This window comes from Gracilinanus agilis, chromosome 4 (genome assembly GCF_016433145.1).
Source record: "Gracilinanus agilis isolate LMUSP501 chromosome 4, AgileGrace, whole genome shotgun sequence".
Classification (NCBI taxonomy): Eukaryota; Metazoa; Chordata; class Mammalia; order Didelphimorphia; family Didelphidae; genus Gracilinanus; species Gracilinanus agilis.
The window spans coordinates 103,019,715-103,041,835 of NC_058133.1; the positions used below are offsets into that span (position 1 = coordinate 103,019,715).

The following is a 22,121-nucleotide window of genomic DNA, read 5'->3' on the forward strand; positions in this document are numbered from 1 at the left end:
CAGCCCTCGGTGCTTCCTGCCTACTAGACATTTCCCCTTAAATGTCTTTCCAAGATCTCAAGTTTAATAGTTCAAGTCCAAAATGAAATTCATGCCCCAACATTACCATGTATTTATTTTATGTATATAAAGCATCTATTTACATGTTCACATTCTCTCCCTTTATGGAATATGAACTCCTTGAGAGCAGAATGTTTTGTTTTTGTCTTTGTGTTGCCAAAGTCTAGAGCATTGCCAGGTACAGAGTGCTTTAAAAAGTGCATAATAAGTGCTTGTTGACTGATTCTTCTCTAAGCCTTCCTCTTCTCCCTATTTACTCTCTCTATTTTCATCATTGGTCTCACCATCTTCCCAGTTATACAGATTTGAAATCTTGGTAAAATCTTTCACTCTTCCCTCAGCAATTATCAAATCAGCTGCTAAGTCCTACTGATTCTAACTGCACAATATCTGATGATTCCAGTCTTTCCACTACAATTGCCATCTGGCCCTATTTCATTAATTCTTGCCTGGACTGTTGTAGTGACCTCTTGATTCCCAGCCTTCCAGTATTTCCCCTCTCTGAACTATCTTTTTTTTCTATCTGTTTGTTTTCTTTGTATCCTCAGCACTTAGCACAAAGCCTGAATCATAGCAGGCACTTAATAAATGCTTCTTTGACTTGACAACGCAGCTGCCGAAACAAGTTTACATGGGTCTGACGATGTCACTGAAAGTTTTAGAGTCTTTCCTCTTGTCTATAGAATCAGATTTGACTCTTTAGTCTAAAAGTTAAGACCTTTTATCATCTGACTCCCACCTAATTTTCCAAATAGACTTCCCTTTACATTCCATAGTCAGTGTTCCAGGCAACTAGATTATTAGCTATTTCCAATTCTCGCCCTATCCTTCTCTGTGCCTTTCTGCAAATCCTCCCCCATGGCCAACTCTTTGTCTGTTGAAATCCTCCTCTGCCTTCAAGACTCAACTTCCATGCCTCATCCTTCTTGATACTCCCAGCCAAAGGCGATCTTTGCCTTGGAAATGTGTTCAGAGTATTCTGTCTAACCCCGTCATACTTAGATCCTCTCGAATTCTATCCTGCATCATGTTTATTTGGGTACATGTCTTGTTTATGACCTTCAATTACATTGCAAGTTCCTCGAGGACAGACTCTGTCATTCTTCAGCTTTGTCACCCTTGCCTGGACCTGGTACAGTGCTGAGCCTTGCATATTTTTTTTTTTTGGTCCACACCTGTGATTTCATCAGTACCGGGAAATGCCTTCTAAGGAAATTCTATCCACTGATAGATTAATAACTGCTCTGCAATTATTCATAGTTTTAAAGGGTTGCTTGGAGGCAGTAGGACATTGTGACCTGTTTGGGATTCCAAAATTCTATGCGTGAGAGGCAGAACTCGAACTCAGATCTTCCTTACTCTACAGCCAGTTCTCTATCCTCTATCTCTGAAACCTTCCTCACAAATAGTAGCTGTCAAACATTTCCTGAATTGAATTTGAGGGTCTGAATTGACTTGATTTTCTGTGTCTGAATTATAGGGAAAAAGCTTTTATAGTTGATTTCTCTCCTTATGAAACAGAAGTGACCAGGATGCCGTTTAGTCTGTGTTGACTTTTATTAGAGGCATTTTGTGTGTGTGTGTGTGTGTGTGTTTGTGTGTTCATTTGGGGAAGGGGGAAAAAGCCACCCACTTGGGCTAGCTCTGTGCATTCAGGTTCAACATTCTCTTTGGTCTCCAGAGTGGACCAAAGGAGCCAGGGACACAATGGGGCAATGACACCACAGAGGAGTAGAGATCAATCTAGCAGATTGATCGGTGAAGAAGCCTGGGGCCCTTAGAGCCCCGGTAACCTCAATGCCAAGGAGGTACCCCACCTCTTCTCTATTTCCACCGCCCAGTGACTTTGGCCTTCCCTCGGGTCTTGGAGCTGCAAGAAAGAAAGGAAGACTCAGCCATAGAGGGAACTTGAATAAGTCTCATCAGGTTTAGGGCTTGGGGAGTAAACAGAGGAAGGGGACTGATCCTAAGGTCGGGTGAATAAGGGTTAGAGAGGCTACACTGAGGGTAAAGGGGGAGAAGGGTGAAGAACAAGGAAGAGCTCTGTAGAGGGGAAGAAAAAAAGGAAAAGAGTGATGACCAAGAGGAAAAGACAAAGGAGAAGGGTGGGGAGGAAAAGCAGTGGACACTTACACTTTCTGGTTATCATTGATCCTATTCCGGAGAACATTGATCTGCAAAAGAAATAGGACCAGATGAGCAGAGACCGAGCCCAAAGGGTAGAGCTATGAGACCAGGAAAGCCCAGAAATAGCCAGAGCTTGGCGCAGGGAGAGAGAATCAGCAAGATGAGCCCAAAGGCCAAAATCTTCATTATCTTGTATTGTCTCCTAATTAAAGTTCAACATCCTCTGCCTGGCACTCAAGGCCATCCTCTGTTTGGTATTAGCCTACTTTGGGGACCTAATTTCATATTATTTCCCCAAATGATTCTCTGGACTTAGACATAGTCTTCATTATCCTTCACTATCAAAACGTTTGCTTACTTGGAACCAATACACAACATTGATTCTAAGACAGAAGGTAAAGGATTAAAGGAAAAAAAGTTTGCTTGGTCTGTTTGGAAGGTCAGAAAGCATCTGTGATCTCTTTGAAGTGGGAATTCCCTTTCCAAATGAAGAACATCACTGACAGCCTTAAAGAATTGCCTGAGGATTTGAGGGGTTAAGTGACTTGTCCAGGGTCATACAACTGTCCTAGGGCAATAATTTATTTTGCTCCACTCCCAATAGAATGGAAGCTCCTTGAAGTCAGGGACTATTTTATTTATTCTTTGTTTTTATATTCCCCGTGACTACTGGTACAAATTAATGAATACTGGCTAAATTAAACTGAATGACCACAACAGCATATATATATATATACATATATATAATTTTATATACATAATTTTATATATAATTATATATATAATTTTATATGTGTGTGTATATATCTACTACTATATGTGTATGTACACATATTAAATATGTGTATGCATGTGTATATATATATATATGCCATTTTAAAGTGTCAGATGAATTTTAAGCTGGTTCATTTTGGCAAACTTAAGAGAGGATGCGAACAGGATTCCTAGTTTCAGCCACAACCTTCCTTGTTGGAAGGGATGCCCGTATATATCCCCATTATCTAAGAGATCCCAGATCAATTAGGGGCAGAGGCAGGTATTTACACACATTACCTGATTTCCTTTTCACGACATATTATTTGATACCACGTGAGGAGTGGACACCACAGGATAGAGTGGAATCTCCTTCTTCACCTTTACCCATTGAACTCTTACCCCTCTCTCAAATGCCCATTTAAATGCCACCCCCTCTCTTTCCCTCAGACCTACATAGCCTTGGTTTTGTAACCATGTAATAATACATTTACCGTGTGATATTTTGAATCATGGCCATCTGAGTTGGTGTCTAAGTCCCCGTCACTAGACTTTAAGTTCCTTGAGGGCAGGAGCCATATATTAAATGAACTTTGTTTCTCCCTCAATAAAAATTACGCAGTAATTCTGCATACAGTAGGCATTCACGAAGTGCTCTGTTATACTTTAAGAGTTCAACAGGATACAAAAAATGGGATTTCGGGGCCACCCCAGAGGTGCAGGGAAGAGTGTTGGGTTTTTTTCCATCTTCACACTCCAGAAATACAGGATAACATCCGGCTCAAAACTAAGGCTTTAATGATGATGCTATAATGAGCTTGGAGTCAGGAAGACCTGAGTTCAAATATTTCCTCAAACAGTTACTAGCTATGTGACTTTGGGCAAGTCATTTAACCCTACTGGCCTCAGTTTCATCATCTGTAAAATGAGGAGAAGGAAATAGCAAACCACTCCAGTGTCTTCACCAAAAAAGACCCAAATGGGGGCACGAAGGGTGAGCCACTACTGAAACAACTGAACAATTGTAGCAGGGAACACTGGCTCTCTGTTGAAAACAAATTACATATAGAATAGACTTTTAAGTTTAATCTACTTTATTAACATTTTATCTGTCACTTTCTTGTCTAGATAATGAACACAACAATAAGTCAAGCCCAGATTTGTAGTGTTTGACCATTTTCAAAGTGTAAATGTTCACACTGAAAAGTTAACAATGGAGTCTACAGTTGGCTGGCTTCATCACACCATTGTACCCACAGAGTTTGCTTGATGGGGAAGCTTATTTTAAAAACCTCACCTTCTGTCTTAGAATCAATACTATGTATTGGTTCCAAGGCAGAATAGTGGTAAGGGCTAGGCAGTGGAGGTTAAGTGACTTGCCCAGGGTCACATAGCTAAGAAGTATCTGAGGTCAGACTTGAACCCAGGACCTCCTGGATCTCTAGACAATCCACAGAGCCACCTAGTTGCCCCCCAGGAAGCCTCTAAGTGTCTGAACACAAAGTCCAGAGCAGGTAGGAGTATGGTGCTGGTAGTATAAACGTGGGGTCCAGGGTGATCTAATCCAGAGAACTCAAAACCTGACTTAGGTGTCTGCAGAAACTTCTTCAGATCAGCAGCACTAAACCTGGTCTTCACTTTCATTTCTGCCTTCTACCTAAAGTCTTTCCTGATCCTCTAAACTACTAGAGGTCTTCCCTGACAAAAAAAAGTACTAAATTTATTTTGTATTTACTTATTTGGGTGTTTTTGTTGCAACTTTTCAAGCTTTTCTGTTATACGCCACTCTTCTCCTGGTACATAGTAGACCTTTGTTAATTTGTTGATTGATAGGACCAGTGCAACCAGCTTGGTGCCTTCAGATCACTCATCAGCATCCAAGGGAACAGACATTAACATAAGAAGTTAGAGCTGAAAAGTGATCTGAGAACTCATCTAATCCAATTCCTTCATTTTAGAAAGGGGGAAACTGAGGCCAGGGATTGTGGAACTGAGCATGTGCTGCTCCTATTGCCTATGGAGATTGGAAATATATTCCCAAGGCCATAGCCAGAAGGAAGCTCCAAGTCCTTGAGTGGTTAGTAGAAGTGACTCCCATTAACATGTATTTGTCTTCACCCCCTACTATTTGAGGGATCCCTCTTCTGGCCATTCTTCGCTGCCTTAATGTGTCCGTTCTGCTGTGTGGATGTTCTGAAATCACACATCTGTACACATGTGCTTGTCAGTATAAGTCCCAACTGATGAGAGAAGTGGCCTCATTTACTTAATTCTTCCTGGGCATCACCCAAAGGCATCCTGGGAAATAATTACATATTTAATCAAGGCTTTGGGAAGAAAAGAATAACACTAATACCTTATACTAAGTAGTACTTTGGAGTTTACAAATCCTTCACATACTCTGACCTAACTTAATCCTTACAAAAATCTAAGGATTAAGGACTAAGATAATTTCCCCCATTTTACAGATAATAAAACCGAGATTCAAAGAGGTAGTAGAGTTGGGTGCAAACATAAATTTCCTGACTTCCAGGTGAGTGGTCTTTTCACTCTATCACCCTTGTTAGTGATAACAAGGAGTGACTAGGAGACCGAAGGACCTTGGAAGGACTTCCTTCCAAGGCAAAGACTGTGGTAATTGGGGGTCACCAGGCAGAGAGGTGTTGAGGAGCAACCAAAGGAACCAAGGCATGTTGGAACTCAGAGGATCAGTCGAGATAGCAAAAGGAATGACAAGAAGAAAAGGGAGGGATGGGATTCTCTTACTTCATACTTCTGTTGCTTGAATCTCTCCTGTAGGTCAAATTTCTCTGCCTCCAGATTGTAGATAGTTTGCCATAGATCCTTAGCCTTCTCCCTGTGATGGAAGAAAGTAGGAGGGGAGGCAGGAGAGGTAGGAGAGAGGCAGGTCAGAGCAATGGAGTCACTAATCTCACTCCCAAGGACTCTAATATTACCAAAGTACCAGGCCATCCTCATCACGACCCTAAGACCAATTGCAGTTTTGATCTCAGGTACCCCAACTACTCTTTCCCATCCCTAGAGACATTGGGAATTTTTCCAGTCCATATTAAGGATTCGTTGATCACAGAGAAGGGTCAATGAGCCAGTGCTTCTTAGAAAGTCATAGAAGGCTGAGCCAACCTTTTGGGAGTAAGGTCTAAAGAGATACTCATTAAAGAACCCAAGAATCTCATGGCTTCCACTATTCCCAGGTTTGTGTTAACTCTAAAATGACCACTAGGAGTGAGGCAGGGTAATTGGAGAAGGTGTCTGGGAAGAGACATATGACATAAGCTGGTTATGGTGACCGGTGGTCCCTTAGGGAGGCTGGAACCTATGAAGGATTTCTCAGCTCATGGAGTCACCCTATTCACTGTCTGCAGGGCTCAGCACCTGACTTCAAGGGGTCAGTGGATTCCCAAATGGACTATCAAATTGGGCTCTCCACAGATTACACTCTTGTTCACTGTTCATCCCCGACAAGGGCCATGCATGGGATGCTGCTGTCCCCTGGTGGTTATTTTTGAAAAAGGCATTTCCCCTGCTAAATCTGCCCAGCCTTGGACTCCCTGGTCCCGCATCCCTCTCACCTCAGCTGATCTTCATTCAGGTGGTCAATAGACAAGACCTTCCTCCTCTCTGCCAAGATCTTCTTTTTCTTCTCCCTCTCTGTCTGCCTTTTGCCAGTCTTTCGCTCTGTCTGGAGGGAGGGAAAGGGAGACAAAGGGAAGAATTAGGGAAGGGAGAAACTGTTGTCCCCTGCCTCTCCACCACCATCTATCCCATAAAAGGGCTAAGGGTTGCTCCCTCTAAATTCCCTTCTTAAGTCCCAGTTCCTCATTGACGCCTGTAGTCCTTGGCGAAGCTTGGACTTTCTGAAAAGTTGCTACTTCTCTGGATCTCAGTTTCCTCCTCTTTATAAGGAAGAGGTTAAATTAGTTGACTCCTGAGATCCCTTCCAGTTCTTAATCTATCATAACATTCCAACCGCTTCCCCCCTGATCTCAGATTTCTCTCTACTTCTTCCTATGTTTGCTCCCCACTCCCCCACTGACTCTGGATCTTTTTCTTTTAATAACCCACTAGCAGTGGAACCCTTAAATCACATAATATTAGGATTTAAAATGGCCTCAGAGATTTCCTTATCCAGCCTGTACCTAAACAAGGGTCTACTCTACAGTATCCCTGACAATGGTCATGCTGTCCCTGCTTGAATAATTCTGTTGATGGGGAAAGTCATTACCTCCAGAGGAAGGGTCCTCAGCATCTAATGCAATCACAACCTAAAGCATCAGTCCCTTGATTGTAACCCTAACCCTGTCTGCAGCAAAGTTGCCTCCTCTTCCAGGGAGACTTCCCAGATTTATTGAAGGGACTTCAAATGTTGATACCTACCTGAGCTTGCTAGACCAGGAAACCATGAGAAAAAGGCCAAGAGACAGAAAGACAAACATATAAACAGAGACCCAAAGGAGATGTGGGAGAAGGAGGGGAGAAACAGAGAAAGAGAACACAAAGGGAAGGAGAAAAGGAAGGGAAAAAGCAGCAAATGTTAACTGTTGTCTGTCTATTATGATGTAAGCCTCTGGAGGACAGAAGGAGGGATTCTCTGTACCAGAGAGAATGAGTGGAAATATATTCTGGGCATGGGGGACGGGATGGCGTTAACCATAGGGGTTGCAGGCTTTGGAAATTTGCAGGGCAACTTTCCACCTCCCTGCACCTTTCATTGCATTGTGGAAAACAGGTAGCTGCCTCTCCCACCTCTAGATATATGGGTTAGGATATTGGAACAAGCTCCAATCCATTAGAGCCTTGAGATGAAGACATGCCATGATCTCTGGGGGCACCTAAACATAGCCCCATAGCACATATTACTAGATTGGAGTAAAAAGTGAGCTAAAGTCAGGATACCCTGGGTGGCAGTGCCTTCACTCTCCATCCTACCACTGTTGGGGGGTGGGGAATCTGAGGGCAATGGGGAAGGCTTGGCTTGCCATTACTGGCCAGGGAGAAGTATCCCAGGAGATGCCAGAGGCAGTTTCTAAGGGAATCAGGAAGGGTGGACACACTGCGGGATTGAGAAAAGGATCTCTAGCTTAGGAGATGTCTCAGACCTTGAAAGCCTTGAAGGGGTGAGATTTATAACCAGTAAATGGTTATAATATTCTTCTGGGGGGGTGTCAAACCTAAATCTTTTCTGGTCTGGTCTTCCTCATGGATGCCACTGACATAGCCTTGCTTATTACTGATGCCCTCCTCAGAGACTGGGCCCCTAACTCTATAGCAAGCTCATCCTACCTTCTGAATGTAACCACCAAAGTGCATCATGTTAGAGAGGGCTTTCTTTTTCCGAGCATCATCTTCAGCCTTTCTTCGGTTCTCTTCTTCCTCTCGTCTGGCTTTTTCTTCCTGTTTGTTGTTGCAGAGTGAAAGAGAATGGAGTGGGATAAGGACTTAAAGAGAGAATTCAGGGAGAAGAAACCAGCTGTTGTCCTTAGGGGGAAGATTTTCATGGAGTAGGAGGATAGAAAGTCTATAGAAGACCATAGTTGGTATGGGGAAATCCTGAAAATTGTCTTTTGAACATTATTACAAATCTTTTCATTTGTTCTAATTAAACCACTGGCCTAATGTCAATTGGCTAGAAAGTGACTCAAGGCTCCTTCCTCTGACTCCAATCCCAGTAATCTTCCCGACACTGCAAGTACAAAGGGTTTTGTTACCCTACCATGTTCACCCCTTATCCCTGAAACTTAATTTGCAATTGAATCATTTTACCCAAACATATATATGTGTATATGTTTATAAATATAAATATATCTATCTACCCATCTATCTATCTGTTTGTCTATGTGGCTATCTGTCTATCTAATCTTTCCACCATCCATCTATCTGATTGTCTGTCTCTATGTGTCAGTCTTGTCTGTCTATCTATCTATCTATCTATCTAATCTATCCACCATCCATCTATCTATCTTTGTGTCTGTTTATCTCTCTAACTCTGTTTGTCTATGTGTCTGTCTATCTATCTGTCTGTGTCTGCCTATCTGTCTGTCTGTCCATAAATCTCTATCTATCTAATCTATCCATCATCCTTCCATCTATCTATCTACCTATCTGTCTATCTATCTCTTTATCTGTCTGTCTGTCTCTCCATCCATACACTTATCTATCTATTTATCTATCTGTCTGTCTATCTATCTGTCTGCCTATCTCTCTGTCTGTCTGTCTCTATCTATCTATCTGTCTCTCTAACTAATTTATCCACCATCCATCCATCTATCTGTCTATCTACCTGTCTTTCTATCTACCTGTCTATCTCTCTGTCTGCCTATCTGTCTGTCTATCTCTCTACCTGTCTGTCTATCTCTCTGCCTGCCTGTCTGTCTGTCTGTCTGTCTATTTATGTATTTATCAATCTCTTGCATGTAGCTGGTTGGTACATAATGTCTCCCCCATTAGAATGTGAGCTCTGTAAGGACTGGGAATATTTGTTGCCTTTTTTGTATACCCAGCATAATGTTTGCATAGTAAATATTTAACAATAAATATTGTTTGCTTGGTTGACTAACTTCTAGTGAGATATAGTACAGTGAGGAGACCTGGGTTCTAGTTTCAGCTCTGTTACTAAATATGTGACCTTAAGTAAGTCATTATGACTCCCGAAGCCCTTTCCTGCTCTATGATCTATGAATTAGGAATAATCAACTCTTCCTATATCTGGGGTATGGAGGGAGCTTTGACATTGGAGTTTGTGTATTGAGGAGAATAATCTGGCCAGAAAATATATATATATATATTAGGGGCATGCCTTCTGTTGTTGCTGTGAGTTAGGCAGCAGTAGAATGGGAGTGGTGACGCATGGTAGGAAAACCATGTATGAAGAGAACTATCGGTCACTCACCGCCAACCGGTTCTGACGCTCCTTTTCCCGTTCACTGCGGATACGCTGTTGTTCTGCTCTCTCAGCCCTTCGATTCTCCTGCAAGGAAAAGAATTTTGACCAATGTGGAAAGAGGGAGAAAGAGAAAAAAGGAGAAGACACTCCTTTTGTAGGTTATCAAGCAACAACCAAGCATAGGAAGAACGTAATTGGAACAGGTCCAATTAGTTCTGTCTAACCTTACTTTCAGTCTTTCATCTTTCAGATCAAACCTTGACCTAACTGCTCAATAATTAATCTTCTTTATGGTGTTATCACATCACTCCTCTGCTTAAAGCCCTTTAATGTTCACTATTGCCTATGAAATCCAAAGTGATTAGCCTTGAATTCAAGTCCTGCCACACACTGGTGATATTTTTACAGCTTTACCTCATATTACTCTCTTCCATAAACACTACACTCCAGTCAACCTAGACAACCCACTGTCTCTCATACGTGTTAAATCACACTGGAAAAAAAAATTTTAAACGCACTGGATTTGGACTCAGAAGACATGCGTTCAAATCCCAGGATCTGCTACTGGGATTTGAATATTCATGTGAATTTGGGCATATATTCTATGAGTCTCAGTTTCCTTATTTGTAAAGTGAAAGGGTTGGACTAGATGATTTCGAGGGTCCCTTGTAACTCTATATAGATGATTATGCATGTCCCATTCATTTGTTGCCTTTTCTCACAATGTTCTCTAAGTCTAGCATGTTCTCCACCCACCATCTATAGTTGCTGAAACCTTGTCTGTCCTTTAAAGCCCATTCAAATCCCATCTCCTCCAAGAAGCCTTCCTGGATCCCTTTAGTCAATTTGTTGTTGTTGTTCAGTTGCTTCACCTGTGTTTGGCTCCTGATGGCCCCATTTGGGATTTTCTTGGCAAAGATGATAGAGTAGTTTGCCATTTCCTTTTCCAGGTCATTTGATAGATTAGAAAACTAAGGCAAATAGAATTAAGTGACTTGGCAGGGATCATCCAATTAATAGTGTCCGAGACTGGATTTGAACTCAGGAGAAGGATGTGTCTTTCTGACTTCAGGTCCACGTCTCTAATGTGCCACCTAACTGCCCCCAGTCAATAATGATCCCTCCAATCTTAGGCCTCACCTAACACTTGGTTTGTACTTCTCTCATTCACTTTCCTTCCCATGTTCCATTTTGCATGATAATTATTGATAGAAACGTCATCTCCTTCTTCTGGATTGTATGAACCATGAATAGATACTCCAACCTATTTAATTTTTACATGTCCACCAATCCTAAGCACAAGGTTCTATATACAACAAACACTTAAATGCTTGTTGAAGTTGTTGAAGCTTTTTCCCAGACTTCCAAGCTCTGACTTCATAACTGATGTTAGAAACAATAACTGTGCAGCACAAAGTACAGCTGTTGACCTTCTAGTCAAAGACGTAGATAGGGCTATTCCCAAGCAGACTTCTATGCAGTAAATAATCATAGAAGAATTGACGTGATAGGAAAAAATGATAGATTTTAATTTAGGAGGGCTTAAGTTCGAATTCTGGCTCAGAACTACCTGGGTGATAAGAGCAAGGTTTTTTAATATCATCAGTTTCCTCACCTGGAAAATGAGAGAGTTAGACAATCTCTGAGGTCTTTTTTTCTCTAGATCTATGATCCTAAGAGTACTGATTCCATAAGTACTGACAACACGTGTGTGTGTGTGTGTGTGTGTGTGTGTGTGTGTGTGTGTGTGTGTACAAATTAACCAGTTTGTATGTTTTCTATACAACAACAGAGGAAAGTAGAAAGAATGGGCCTTTGAGTCAAGAAGGCCTGGATCCAATATTGTTTCTGACTTATACTGCCATATGTAGTCCTGGGCTAGTTACTGGATCTCTCTATCCCCCGGGAAACTAAGACTAAAAAATACAGAGTAGTAAGCTATAGTAGTAGAGGGAATTTCCTCACCAGGAGTTCCCTGGGTCAATGAATCACAGGTATAGTAAAACAAAACAAAACCAAATCAACCAAACAAAAAGTCTGTCCTCTATACATCATGACTAGGTTATGGCTGCTCTTTCTATCAATCTGAGAAGGCATCCTGGAGGAGGCTCCAGAACTGACTCATTGGGAGAATGAGATTGAGGAATGCAGAGGGGTAGGGTTAGGGGGATGGGAATGTCTAGAAAGAATAATGTCGTTGCTAATAATTAGATAGCAATGTAAGGTTTGCAAAGTGCCCGCCACTGGATCTGAGTACAGAGTACACCAAATTTAAGAATCAAAAAGAGGGTCATTCAAATTCTGCCCTCCATCACTAATTAGCACCTGGGTGGTATAACAGATAGAGTGGTAGACCTGGAGCCAGGAAAGCCTAGATTCAAATCCCCTCTCACTTGCTTATTATCTGTGGATCTCCACTTTACAACCCGTAATGCTCTTTCTCTCTTTTGATAAGAAATTCTTTTCTTATCCATAGATCTAACAGGTAAACTCAATTAGCTTATGGTGTGAGGTGCTGGTCTATCTCTAGTTTCTGCCAAATTGCTTCCCAGCTTTTCCAGAAGTTTTTGTCATATAGAAATTTCTTGTCCCCAAAGTTCAGATCTTTGTATTTCTCAAAACAACATCATTGTGATTGTTTCCAGCCATATATCTCTAGGCATGGAACTCATGATAGCACTGAAATCTTTCTCTGCCTCAATCTCCCCATATGTACAATTGGCACCTTCCTCACAAGATTGTTATAAGGATCAAAGGCAATAATATATAGTCTATCATGTATATACATACATATACCCCATATCATATTACATATATATAATATCCATATTATATATAATGTAACATATACATATTACATATGTCCAAATATATTACTTATATAGTGCATTGCAAACCCTTAAAGTTCTATGTAAATGTAATCTCTCATGAGTAGTTGTGCACAAGTCCCTTGATCTCTCTAAGCCAGTTTTCTTAGCCATCTAATGGCAATAGCAATCCTTACACTACCTGCTTCATAGGGTTGTTTTGGGGGAAAGTATTTTGTAAACTATAAAGAGTTTTATAAACATGATCTGTTATTGCTAATGCCAGGTTGGAGGCTGTTACACGGAGCAAGACTCAGAAGAGTCCCAAACTTGAACACGTTTCCTAGAAGAAGAAGCCTCCAGCCCCCAGGTCCAGCCTTGGGGGGTTCTAGATGAGAAGGCTGGAGATTTTCCACTTACAATCCTATCCTTCAGGGAGATGAGCTCCTCCTCTTCCTTCTTTCGATTCTCAAAGTGAGCCTCGATCAGAGTCTGCAGTTCGTTCAGGTCCTTCTCCATGCGTTTCCGATGGATGTCCTGACAGAGAAGATCATATGCTCATAGCATCAGAGCTGTAGAATTGGAAGGGAACTTGGAGGCCATCAAATCCAACCCTCAGAGAGATGAGGTCAAGAGAGGCTAAATGACTTGTTCAGGGTCATACAACTGGGAAATTTTTGAGATAGGATTTGAACTCAGATCTTCCAGCAATCTATATCCACTCCATCAAATAGTTGAGACCTAAATTAGGATTCCCAAGTCTAGAATACAGACAGGAGAGTGGAAAGGAGGAAGAGAACCCCTAACGGGATAGTCAGACGTGATGGTGGCCCATTGAGGAACCTGACTTTTTCCAGAACAGTACAAAGAAGCTGTCGGCCAGGACCCCTGGTATTCTGTTGTCTGGGCCTGGAACTGCCTATCCTGGAAGTGGGGAGCTCATCCCATCCAGATCAACTCCAACCCACAGGGAGCTCCTTCCTTCGCAGCGGAGAAGGGTTCGCTTTGCTTCCTGGCCTGCTCTCCGCAGACGCCATACTTACGTCGAAGTCCACTCTCTCCCCATCGGGGATCTTTGGTGGTATCAGGTTGGGCATGAACGGCCTGTAAAGAGAGAGAGAGATGGAGATCGTGAAGGTCGCCCTCCTCCAGATCCGAGGATTTGTAGCTGTCTCATCCCAGCCTCCCTTTTGCAGAGGAGAAAGCTAAGAGCAGAAGAAAGGAGGGGCAGCTTGTCCAAAGACCCAAGAAGGCTTAAGTAGCCAAGCAGGCTTAGAGGAGACCAGAGCAAATCTGCAGCACAGAAGACTTATTTCCTTTCTCCAAACCCCGGGTCTCTCCCACAGCCAACACTCAGCTAATCTCAAGGCAGTTTATCCAGGCTGTGGCTTCTTGAAGCCCAGGCTTCAGCCCATTTTTCTGCTTGTTTGGAGATCGGGGGCAAAGAGATCAGAGAAATGCAAGCCTGGCCACATGCTCATAGGCTCAGAGGCTTAGAGCTGGAAAGGCCCCCTTCAGAATGGGAGCTCTTTGAGGGCAGGGACTGGCTTTTGTCTTTATCTTTTTGGTATTCCCAGCAATGCCTGGCACACAGTATGTGCTCAATAAAAACCTTTTGATTGACTGGCCTGGCATCACCCAGTTAAATCCTCTTGTTTGCAAGAAAAGTTCTTTGTGAACAGCTCTGATGAAGGGAATAGAATGAAGTGTGAGAGGGCAGCTGGTGGCTCATTGGATTGAGAGCCAAGCCTAGAGATGGGAGGTCCTGGGTTCAAATTTGACCTCAGACACTTTCTAGCTGTTTGACCCTGGGCAAGTCATTTAACCCCCATTGCCCAGCCCTTTCTGCTCTTCAACCTTGGAACCAATACACAGTATTGATTCTAAGACAGAAGGTGAGGATTTAAAAAAGAAAAAAGAAATGAAGTGTGGGAGATAAGTTTAGGGTTCTCTTCAGGTTTCCATCAATCAGTATACATTTATTCAGTGCCTGTTATATTGCAGGCATTGTGCCAAGGGCTGGGTATATAAAAAGAGGCCAAGACAATCTCTGCCCTTGAGGAGATCCCAAACTAATGGGAGAGTCAACAAGCAAACAAATATGTAGAAAGCAAGCTATATTCCAGATAAATGGGAAATAATTAATAGAGGGAAAGCACTGGAATTAAGATAGGATGGGGAAGCTTCTTATAAGAAGTAGGATTTTAGTTGGGACTTTAAGATTTCTCTGTGTTCTTGCTACTAGGTGGTACAGTGGATAGAGACAAGCCTGGAGTTAAGACTCAGCTTCCTGAGTTCAAATCTGGTCACTAGCTATGTGATCCTGGGCAAACCACTGAACCCTATTTGCCTCAGTTTCCTCATATGTAAAATTAGCTGGAGAAGGAAATGGTGAATTACCCCAATATCTTTGCCAAAAAAAAAAACCCAACTGGGTCTTGAAGAATCAGACACAACTGAAATGTTGGAACAACAACAAATGGTCTCCCATACCCCATTACCATCACAAATGGAAAGAGTCGTAAGATCATAAGCTGGAAGGGACCTGAGTGGTCATCTAGTCCAACCCATTCATTTTACAGTTTACAGACGAAGAAGCCAAACTCAACTCAGAGAAAGGTGTTGCATTGTGGGGCTGAAGAAGAAAAGGGATATTATACAGACATAAGGGAAGGTGTTAGGATATGCTGGAAAGAGCACTGGATCCCAGTTCCCAAGATCTTGGTCTAAATCTGCTCTGCTACTTACTACCTGGGTGAATTTGAGCACATCCTTTTACCTGTCTAAGACTCAGTTTCTTTATCTCTGAAATGAAAAGATCGGATTAGAAGCTCTTAACCTGGGATCCTATGTCCCCTTCAGGAATGAGGATTGTAATTATGACTAATCTCTATTCATTTTTAGAAGGTCTCACTGAAATGGAAAGAGACTTGTGGAGCTGTTGATAATCTGGTTGTCATATTTTCCCCCTTCCTCTCCTTCTCTCCATTCTATCTCTAGGCAGTGTTTGAAGATGGATGAGATTGGGGGAAGCTTGGTTGCAAAGTGGATAGAGCTCCAGGTCTGGAGTTGAGAGGACCTGGGCTTGATTTGACCTCAGAAACTTCCTTGCTGTGTGACTCTGGGCAAGTCATTCAACCCTGTTTGCCTAGTCCTTCCCCCTTCTGTCTTAGAGATGTTACTAAAACAGGAAGTAAGGGCTTAAAAGAAATCCTAGCTGTGTGGCCCTGGGGCAGTCACTCATTTAACCCCAATTACCTAGTCCTTACCAATCATCTTCCTTGGAACTGATACCTATATTGATTCTAAGACAGAAGGTAAAGGTTTAAAAAAAAAAAAAGAAGACGGATGAGAATGAAGCTCAAGAGAACCCCTGGTTGGGCACCTTGCTATGATCTCACTGAATGAAGACTAACATACATCCCCTGACTGCATGTCATTCTCTCACTAGGATGTGCCCAAATCCCTCCTCCTCCTTTTGCCACTCCAGCTTTGCCCCTCAGATGCCCCTGCTGATGTAGCCCAGTAAAAATGCTGGTTGATTCATACCTGTCAGTCAGAAATTTTTGGGCTAGGCATTTACCCAAAGGTGTACACTGATGAAAAAGAAAGGCTCCATCTACTCTGAAATATTTATACTAAAATAAATATATAACTAGGAACAAAGTAAATGTACATTTGATTGAGAAATGTCCTGGATGAATTTGAGCACACGAATGTATTTGGAGTGTTTTGGTGCTCTAAAAAATGATGAATGAGGCAGCACCTACAGGGCTCAGTGGACTGAGAGCCAAGCTTGGAGTCAAGAGGTCCTGGGTTCAAATTTGGCCTCAGACACTTCCTTGTTGTGTGGTCCTGGGCAAATCACTTAACCCTCTAATTGCCTAGCTCTTACTGCTCTTCTGCCTTGGAACCAATTCATAGTATTGGTTCTAAAATAAAAGTCAAGGGTTTAAAAAAATGACAAATGTGATGACTAGAAAGAAACATGAAAAGATGTACATGAACTGATGCAGAGTGAAGTAAACAGTCAAGAAGTCAATATAATACAATGACTACGGTGATGTAAAAGAAAAGAATAGCCACCACAAAACAGAAACAAATGTTTCAAAATTACAAAACACAAGCTGGCCCCAAAGGAAAGACATGAGAAATCATCATGTCCCTCTTTTTGCTGAAATATGTGTGTAAGGAACTGGTAAGAGGGTGTGGTATGGAATATCAAATGTTTTGCCAATTTTTTTGGCACATTGATCTCTTTTTCTGACTTTATTCTTTTAAAAAGCTATTGGATATATGAGATGACTCACAGGAGGAGAGGGAAGGATATAGGGAATTATTTAGGCGAATTTAAAAATAAAATAAATCTATAAAATCCATTTTAAAATAGAAAATCCTAGGGGGCAGTTAGTTAGAATAATGGATAGAGTACCAGGCCTAACGATGGAGGTTCTGGGTCCAAATCTGGCTTCAGACACTTCCTAGCTATGTGATCCTGTGCAAGTCACTTAACTTCAATTGCCTAGCACTTACCACTCTTCTGCCTTAGAACCGATTCTTAGATTTGAATGTAAGACAGAAGACAAGGTTTTTTTTTTTAAGAAAATACTATTTGGATTTTACCCAAGTGCCCCCACTTTCTTATTTCAGCTTCAGCTGCAGGAAGGTCTCTGATATAACTTTCCCTTGGGATAGGAAAGGACTATCTATCCTTTCCCTCCTCATATTCTGGTCTCTCCAGTCATAAATTATCTCCATTTTCTCTCCTCTGATCTTTGGAAAAGGACCTTAAATCTTCTATCTTGTATAATCCAATCAAAAGGGTTTCATACTCACTTGGGCTTGGGTTTAGACTCCTCCACTGGGCCATCTAGAGAGACAGAGAGACAAAAGACTCATGAGTTAGGAGACTTGGGTTCTAGTCCTGTCCTGCCTCTCACCTTTGTGATCATTGGTGAGTTGCTTAAACTCTCTAAGTCAAGCTGAAGAGTTATCAGCTATGATCATTGGGCAAGCAACGTCATCTCCCTGGGGCTCAGCTGCCTCCATTGTAAAACGAAAGGATGAGAGGGCAGCTAGGTAGCTCAGTAGAGAGCCAGATCTGAAGGTGGGAAGTCCTGGGTTCAAATCTTCCTACCTGGGTGACCCTGGGCAAGTCACTAAACCCCAAACTAGCCCTAACCACTCTTCTGCATTAGAACCAATTCACAGCATTCTAATTCTGATTTTAAGATGGAATGTAAGAGGGTTTAAAAAAAAATGAGAGGATGAGGCCAGTTTGTCTATTTCCTTTCATCCCTGGCATTCTCTGCTTCTTTAACAAATGCCATCCAGTTACTTTATCCTTTTTCAGTGATGAGGGCGCTCACATCTGCCTCAGCCATTATAAACTCCACTCAACAGTAGAGGGCACCAAGGAACAATGCCAGACTCTGTGGATCTCAGAGTAGGTGATCTTTATCCCCTAGATCCCCTCCTCTTATGGGGGTGGAGGGGCAGTGCTTATCCTGTTGGTCTCTGGATGTGGCCTTATCCAACTGCTGTCTTGAGATTTGGCTCAGCTTACACCCACTGGGAGAACTCTGCCCTCCCACCTTTGAGCTGTATAGGCATTGGACTCTCATCATATGAGCCCTGCATTGTGGAATTTATCACACAGATATTGTTTAACTGTGCAATGTCTTTACTTATAACCATAGAATCAAAAGGATAAAATTAAAATTAAAATACATTAGAGTACATCTGCACCTTCACTCATATCCAGACCACCGCAGGCTATGAGACAGCACCATGGCACAGGCGATAGAGTGACAGGCTGAGTCAGGAAGACGTGAGTTCAAATTTTACCCTGGGCAAGTCATTTAATCTTTCTGCACCATCAGTTTCCTCATCTATAAAATGGGGATAAAAGCACCTACCCCACATGATAATTATAAGAATAAAATGATGTCATATTGCAAAGGACTTTGCAAACCTTAAAGCACTATATATAACTATACCTGCTATTTTAAACACACCTCAAATCCAAGAGTTTCTTGACACAGTTCAGGTGCTTACACCCTGTGTAATTAGAAATCTTGAACCCTTAGACTTCATCTCCCAGAATCCTTTTCCCTTCATCCACGTCACATCCTCACATTTGGTAAATAAGTTGTGTGTAACACCCCCCTCTTGCTCTCTTCTCTCCTGACCCCAGCTAGGTTAGCTCCCTCTTTACTCTAGCGTTTTATTTTTCTTTACTTCAAGTTATTATTAATAAATCTTATTAAATATAATACTTGGAGATATTGTATATTAAATTTTAAGCTTACAACCCAAAGGATAAGTATAACCCTTGTGACGGTTTTAAGAAAGGAGGACTCCCCAGCTACCTCCAATCACTAAGGATTTCAAGTCCTTTGATCTCTTTCTCCTCTAATCAATTAGAATGTTCCTAGAGGATGAGGAGCTATGGCAAGTTAGGTCCCCTGTCTCCATCGCCTTCATTTCTCTCTCATACCTAACAAGGGAAGGAAGGCCATGGTTCTCTTATGAAACACTATTGGTAGGCTGGGACTGAGGGTTCAGGGGATCATGTGAGCTAAGATTAAAAAAACCCAAACGTCAGAGGTCATCTAGTCAATGGAGCTCTTAATCTTTTTTGTATCATCAGCTGCTCCCTTGGGCAGTCTCTGGGAAGGCTAGGATCCCTTCTCTTAATACCACTTTTAGGTAATTGAAGGCAAGGCTAAATTTCAGTTAGAGATTAGTGAAAATTAGTAGGTTTTTTTCCCTATCCAAGTTCAAAGAACCCCTGAAACCTGTCCATGAACTTGTGGAGGAAGAAGGAATCTGGGGATTCTAGGTTGAGAACAACCTCTGATCTAGTTCAATACCCTCATATTACAAATTGGGAAACAGAGGCCTCGAAAAGTAAAATGACTTGCCCAAGGTTCCAAAGCTAGTCAGTAGCAAGACCAGGATGTGAAGCAGGAGTCTTCTCACTCCCAATCTAGTCCTTTCTCCTGTATCATATTACATTTATTTGAAACTAAGATCCCCAAACCCCCAGGCAGATATAGCTTTGCACATGGCTCCATACCCCCACCCTTGAGTGAGAGAGATCTTTGATGAAATCTTCCAAAGCTGCCACCCCAGAAAATTCCTCCCCTCCCACATCCCCCAACCCTCTCAGATTACTCCCCCTAGACTCTCTGCAGGCCCATGAGGGTGAGTCACCCAAAGGCAGGGCAGCTGGTGTTGGTGTTTCAAGCCCACAGTAAGCCTCTGGGCTCCTTTCCTTCCAAACCGTCCTCATCACCTGATTTTTCTATTAACCCATTCTCCACTATTGTATATGCCTAAGGACCACTAAAATGGGCATTGAAGCCAGGATGCCTCCCTTTGACTCTATATTCTATACAGTGGATCAGCTGCTTCTCCTATTCTAAAATGTACAAAGTAGTTTGAGTGATTTAGATTTGAGAAATATGAATCCAGAAACACTGTCTCCTCAGCCCTCCCACCACCATCCAAATAGTCTTGTGTATCAAAGCTGCAGAGAAGTGACTTTGCCATTATCAACTCTTTGGGGTCATCAGCTGTTTGGGATTGTCTACACCAAACTGTCAGAAAAACAAGGGGTGAGTGTATACTGGGAAGAAATCTCTTCCCTTGCATTTACCTCCATCCTTTTCCTATCCTCAGGCAAATGGCCAAATGGTTTAAGTGCTATGATGCAAAGTCTACAATATGGTATTTGGAACGCTACGTGGGGTCTTTTTTTTACATGAAGTCTTTTTATCTCCCCCACATTTAATCTATATATGTTTCACATCTTCAAATTGTCAGAGACTTGAGAGATGCAAACACTGAGACTTTGGAAGCCCAACCAAATGGCTACCAGGGCAAGTTTGATCCTCTCTACTCTGGTATGTCTTTCCCCCTGACTTCAATCATTTCCACTACAGAGCCCTGAGCCTAGAACATCTCCACTACAAAGAGAAATATCAGTAAACTTCTCCCTCTCCTTTCTCCAACTGTTAGAAACCTTTTTTGGGATCCTTGTACCCTACCTCTCCCATGGCCCAGTTCTCCTTCACCCAGACTGATAACATCTCAGAATTACCTTCCACTTCTTTAACTTCTTCTTCTTGTTGTTCTGCCTCTAAAGAACAAAAAGAGAAGACAGGTAAAGAATACAGACCTGAGCTCCAAGAGTCCCACATGAATATAGCCCTTCTCTTGGTACTGATCTGATTGTCTCTGGCAAAAAGAGCTCCAGCCTGTTTAGTGGACTAGCTCAAGCGGAGGAAGGTTTTGAATGAAAGCCAGAAAGAGTAGCTCCATTCACTCTGATCCCAAGGGCCATATTCCATGGTGGAATTCTTGTAGATCATTCTCTGCTTTATCTCCTCCATGAATTTTTCTCTAGTGTAAGCAATATGTGTCTTGTTTCACAACCCGGCAAACAGGGAAATATGTATGATATGATAGCACGTGTACAACCTGTCTTATATTACCTGCCCTCTTGGGGAGGAGGGAGGGAGAGAGGGTGGGAAAAGAAAGAATGAAAGATTTTTGGATATAACTAATATGAGAATTTATTTCTCTTGGATAAGCATATTTATCATAATTTGCTACATATTTATAACAAATCATATGTGTTATTGTTATGTTACATAGTATACTATGGTATATGTAAAAAATAAAAATAAATGGTAACCAAAAAAATCAAACAAAATAAGTAGGGAATCTCTAAAACTATAAAAGCCTTTTTAGATGCATCTAAGTATCTAACTTTCACTCCCCACACCATGATAAATTCCACAAATCCCTGTGTCATTGTCTTACCTTCTACCTTGGACTCCTCGACCTCTGGCTCAGCCTCCTCCTCTTCAGCAGCCTGCTCTTGCTCTGAATGATGGGAAAAGGATAGTGAGTTCCTGGATTTCTACTTTCCTTGATAACACAGATTCTAGGATAGACAACTAGGACTAAGGACAGAGAAAGCACCTTGGAAATAGAGTCAGAGAGGCACATAGTATAGTTACAATCAGGAAACAGACTGAAATGGAGAACCTGCTCTGGAGAAAAAGAGCTACCTATTCATAGCTTCCCTTAAAACTCAGTAAATAACCAGGAATTTGAGAAGGAACAATATGAAGTGAATTTTCATTTCATCATTTATGTTCCATTCCAGTAACCACAATTTAGGAGGTTGGGGGATAAGGCATTAACACATATAGCATGGAAGAGAATCCAAAAAAGACAGTCATGATGATAAAGAGAATGCTATAGAAAGATCTAGTAAAGAAAGAGCAGGTGTTTAACTTGAGAGATGGAGGGAAGGCAAGGCAAGGGAAGGCAAGGGAAGGCAAGGCAAGGGAAGGCAAGGGAAGGGAAGGGAAGGGAAGGGAAGGGAAGGGAAGAGAAGGGAAGGGAAGGGAAGGCAAGGGAAGGGAAGGGAAGGCAAGGGAAGGGAAGGGAAG

The 22,121-nt window shown here is 42.0% G+C and overlaps 1 protein-coding gene across 5 annotated transcripts in view; it reads right to left on the reverse strand.

Moving 5' to 3' along the window:
* Positions 1–1,598: 1,598 nt before the first annotated feature.
* The window catches only part of TNNT2 (troponin T2, cardiac type), a 36,363-nt gene continuing 15,840 nt past the window's right edge, over positions 1,599–22,121 (reverse strand). For 4 of the 5 annotated variants that reach the window (XM_044676075.1, XM_044676074.1, XM_044676071.1 and 1 more), the window contains 12 exons: positions 21,484–21,546; positions 20,759–20,797; positions 17,488–17,521; positions 13,695–13,755; positions 13,072–13,188; positions 9,851–9,928; positions 8,245–8,355; positions 7,339–7,347; positions 6,534–6,643; positions 5,707–5,797; positions 2,194–2,234; positions 1,599–1,930 (listed from right to left, as the gene is read on the reverse strand). In XM_044676075.1, the coding sequence (XP_044532010.1) occupies positions 1,885–1,930; positions 2,194–2,234; positions 5,707–5,797; positions 6,534–6,643; positions 7,339–7,347; positions 8,245–8,355; positions 9,851–9,928; positions 13,072–13,188; positions 13,695–13,755; positions 17,488–17,521; positions 20,759–20,797; positions 21,484–21,546 (800 nt within the window). In that variant the 3' untranslated portion in view covers positions 1,599–1,884. The remainder of the gene's footprint in view (positions 1,931–2,193; positions 2,235–5,706; positions 5,798–6,533; positions 6,644–7,338; positions 7,348–8,244; positions 8,356–9,850; positions 9,929–13,071; positions 13,189–13,694; positions 13,756–17,487; positions 17,522–20,758; positions 20,798–21,483; positions 21,547–22,121) is intronic. The other variant, XM_044676073.1, reaches the window with a different exon arrangement.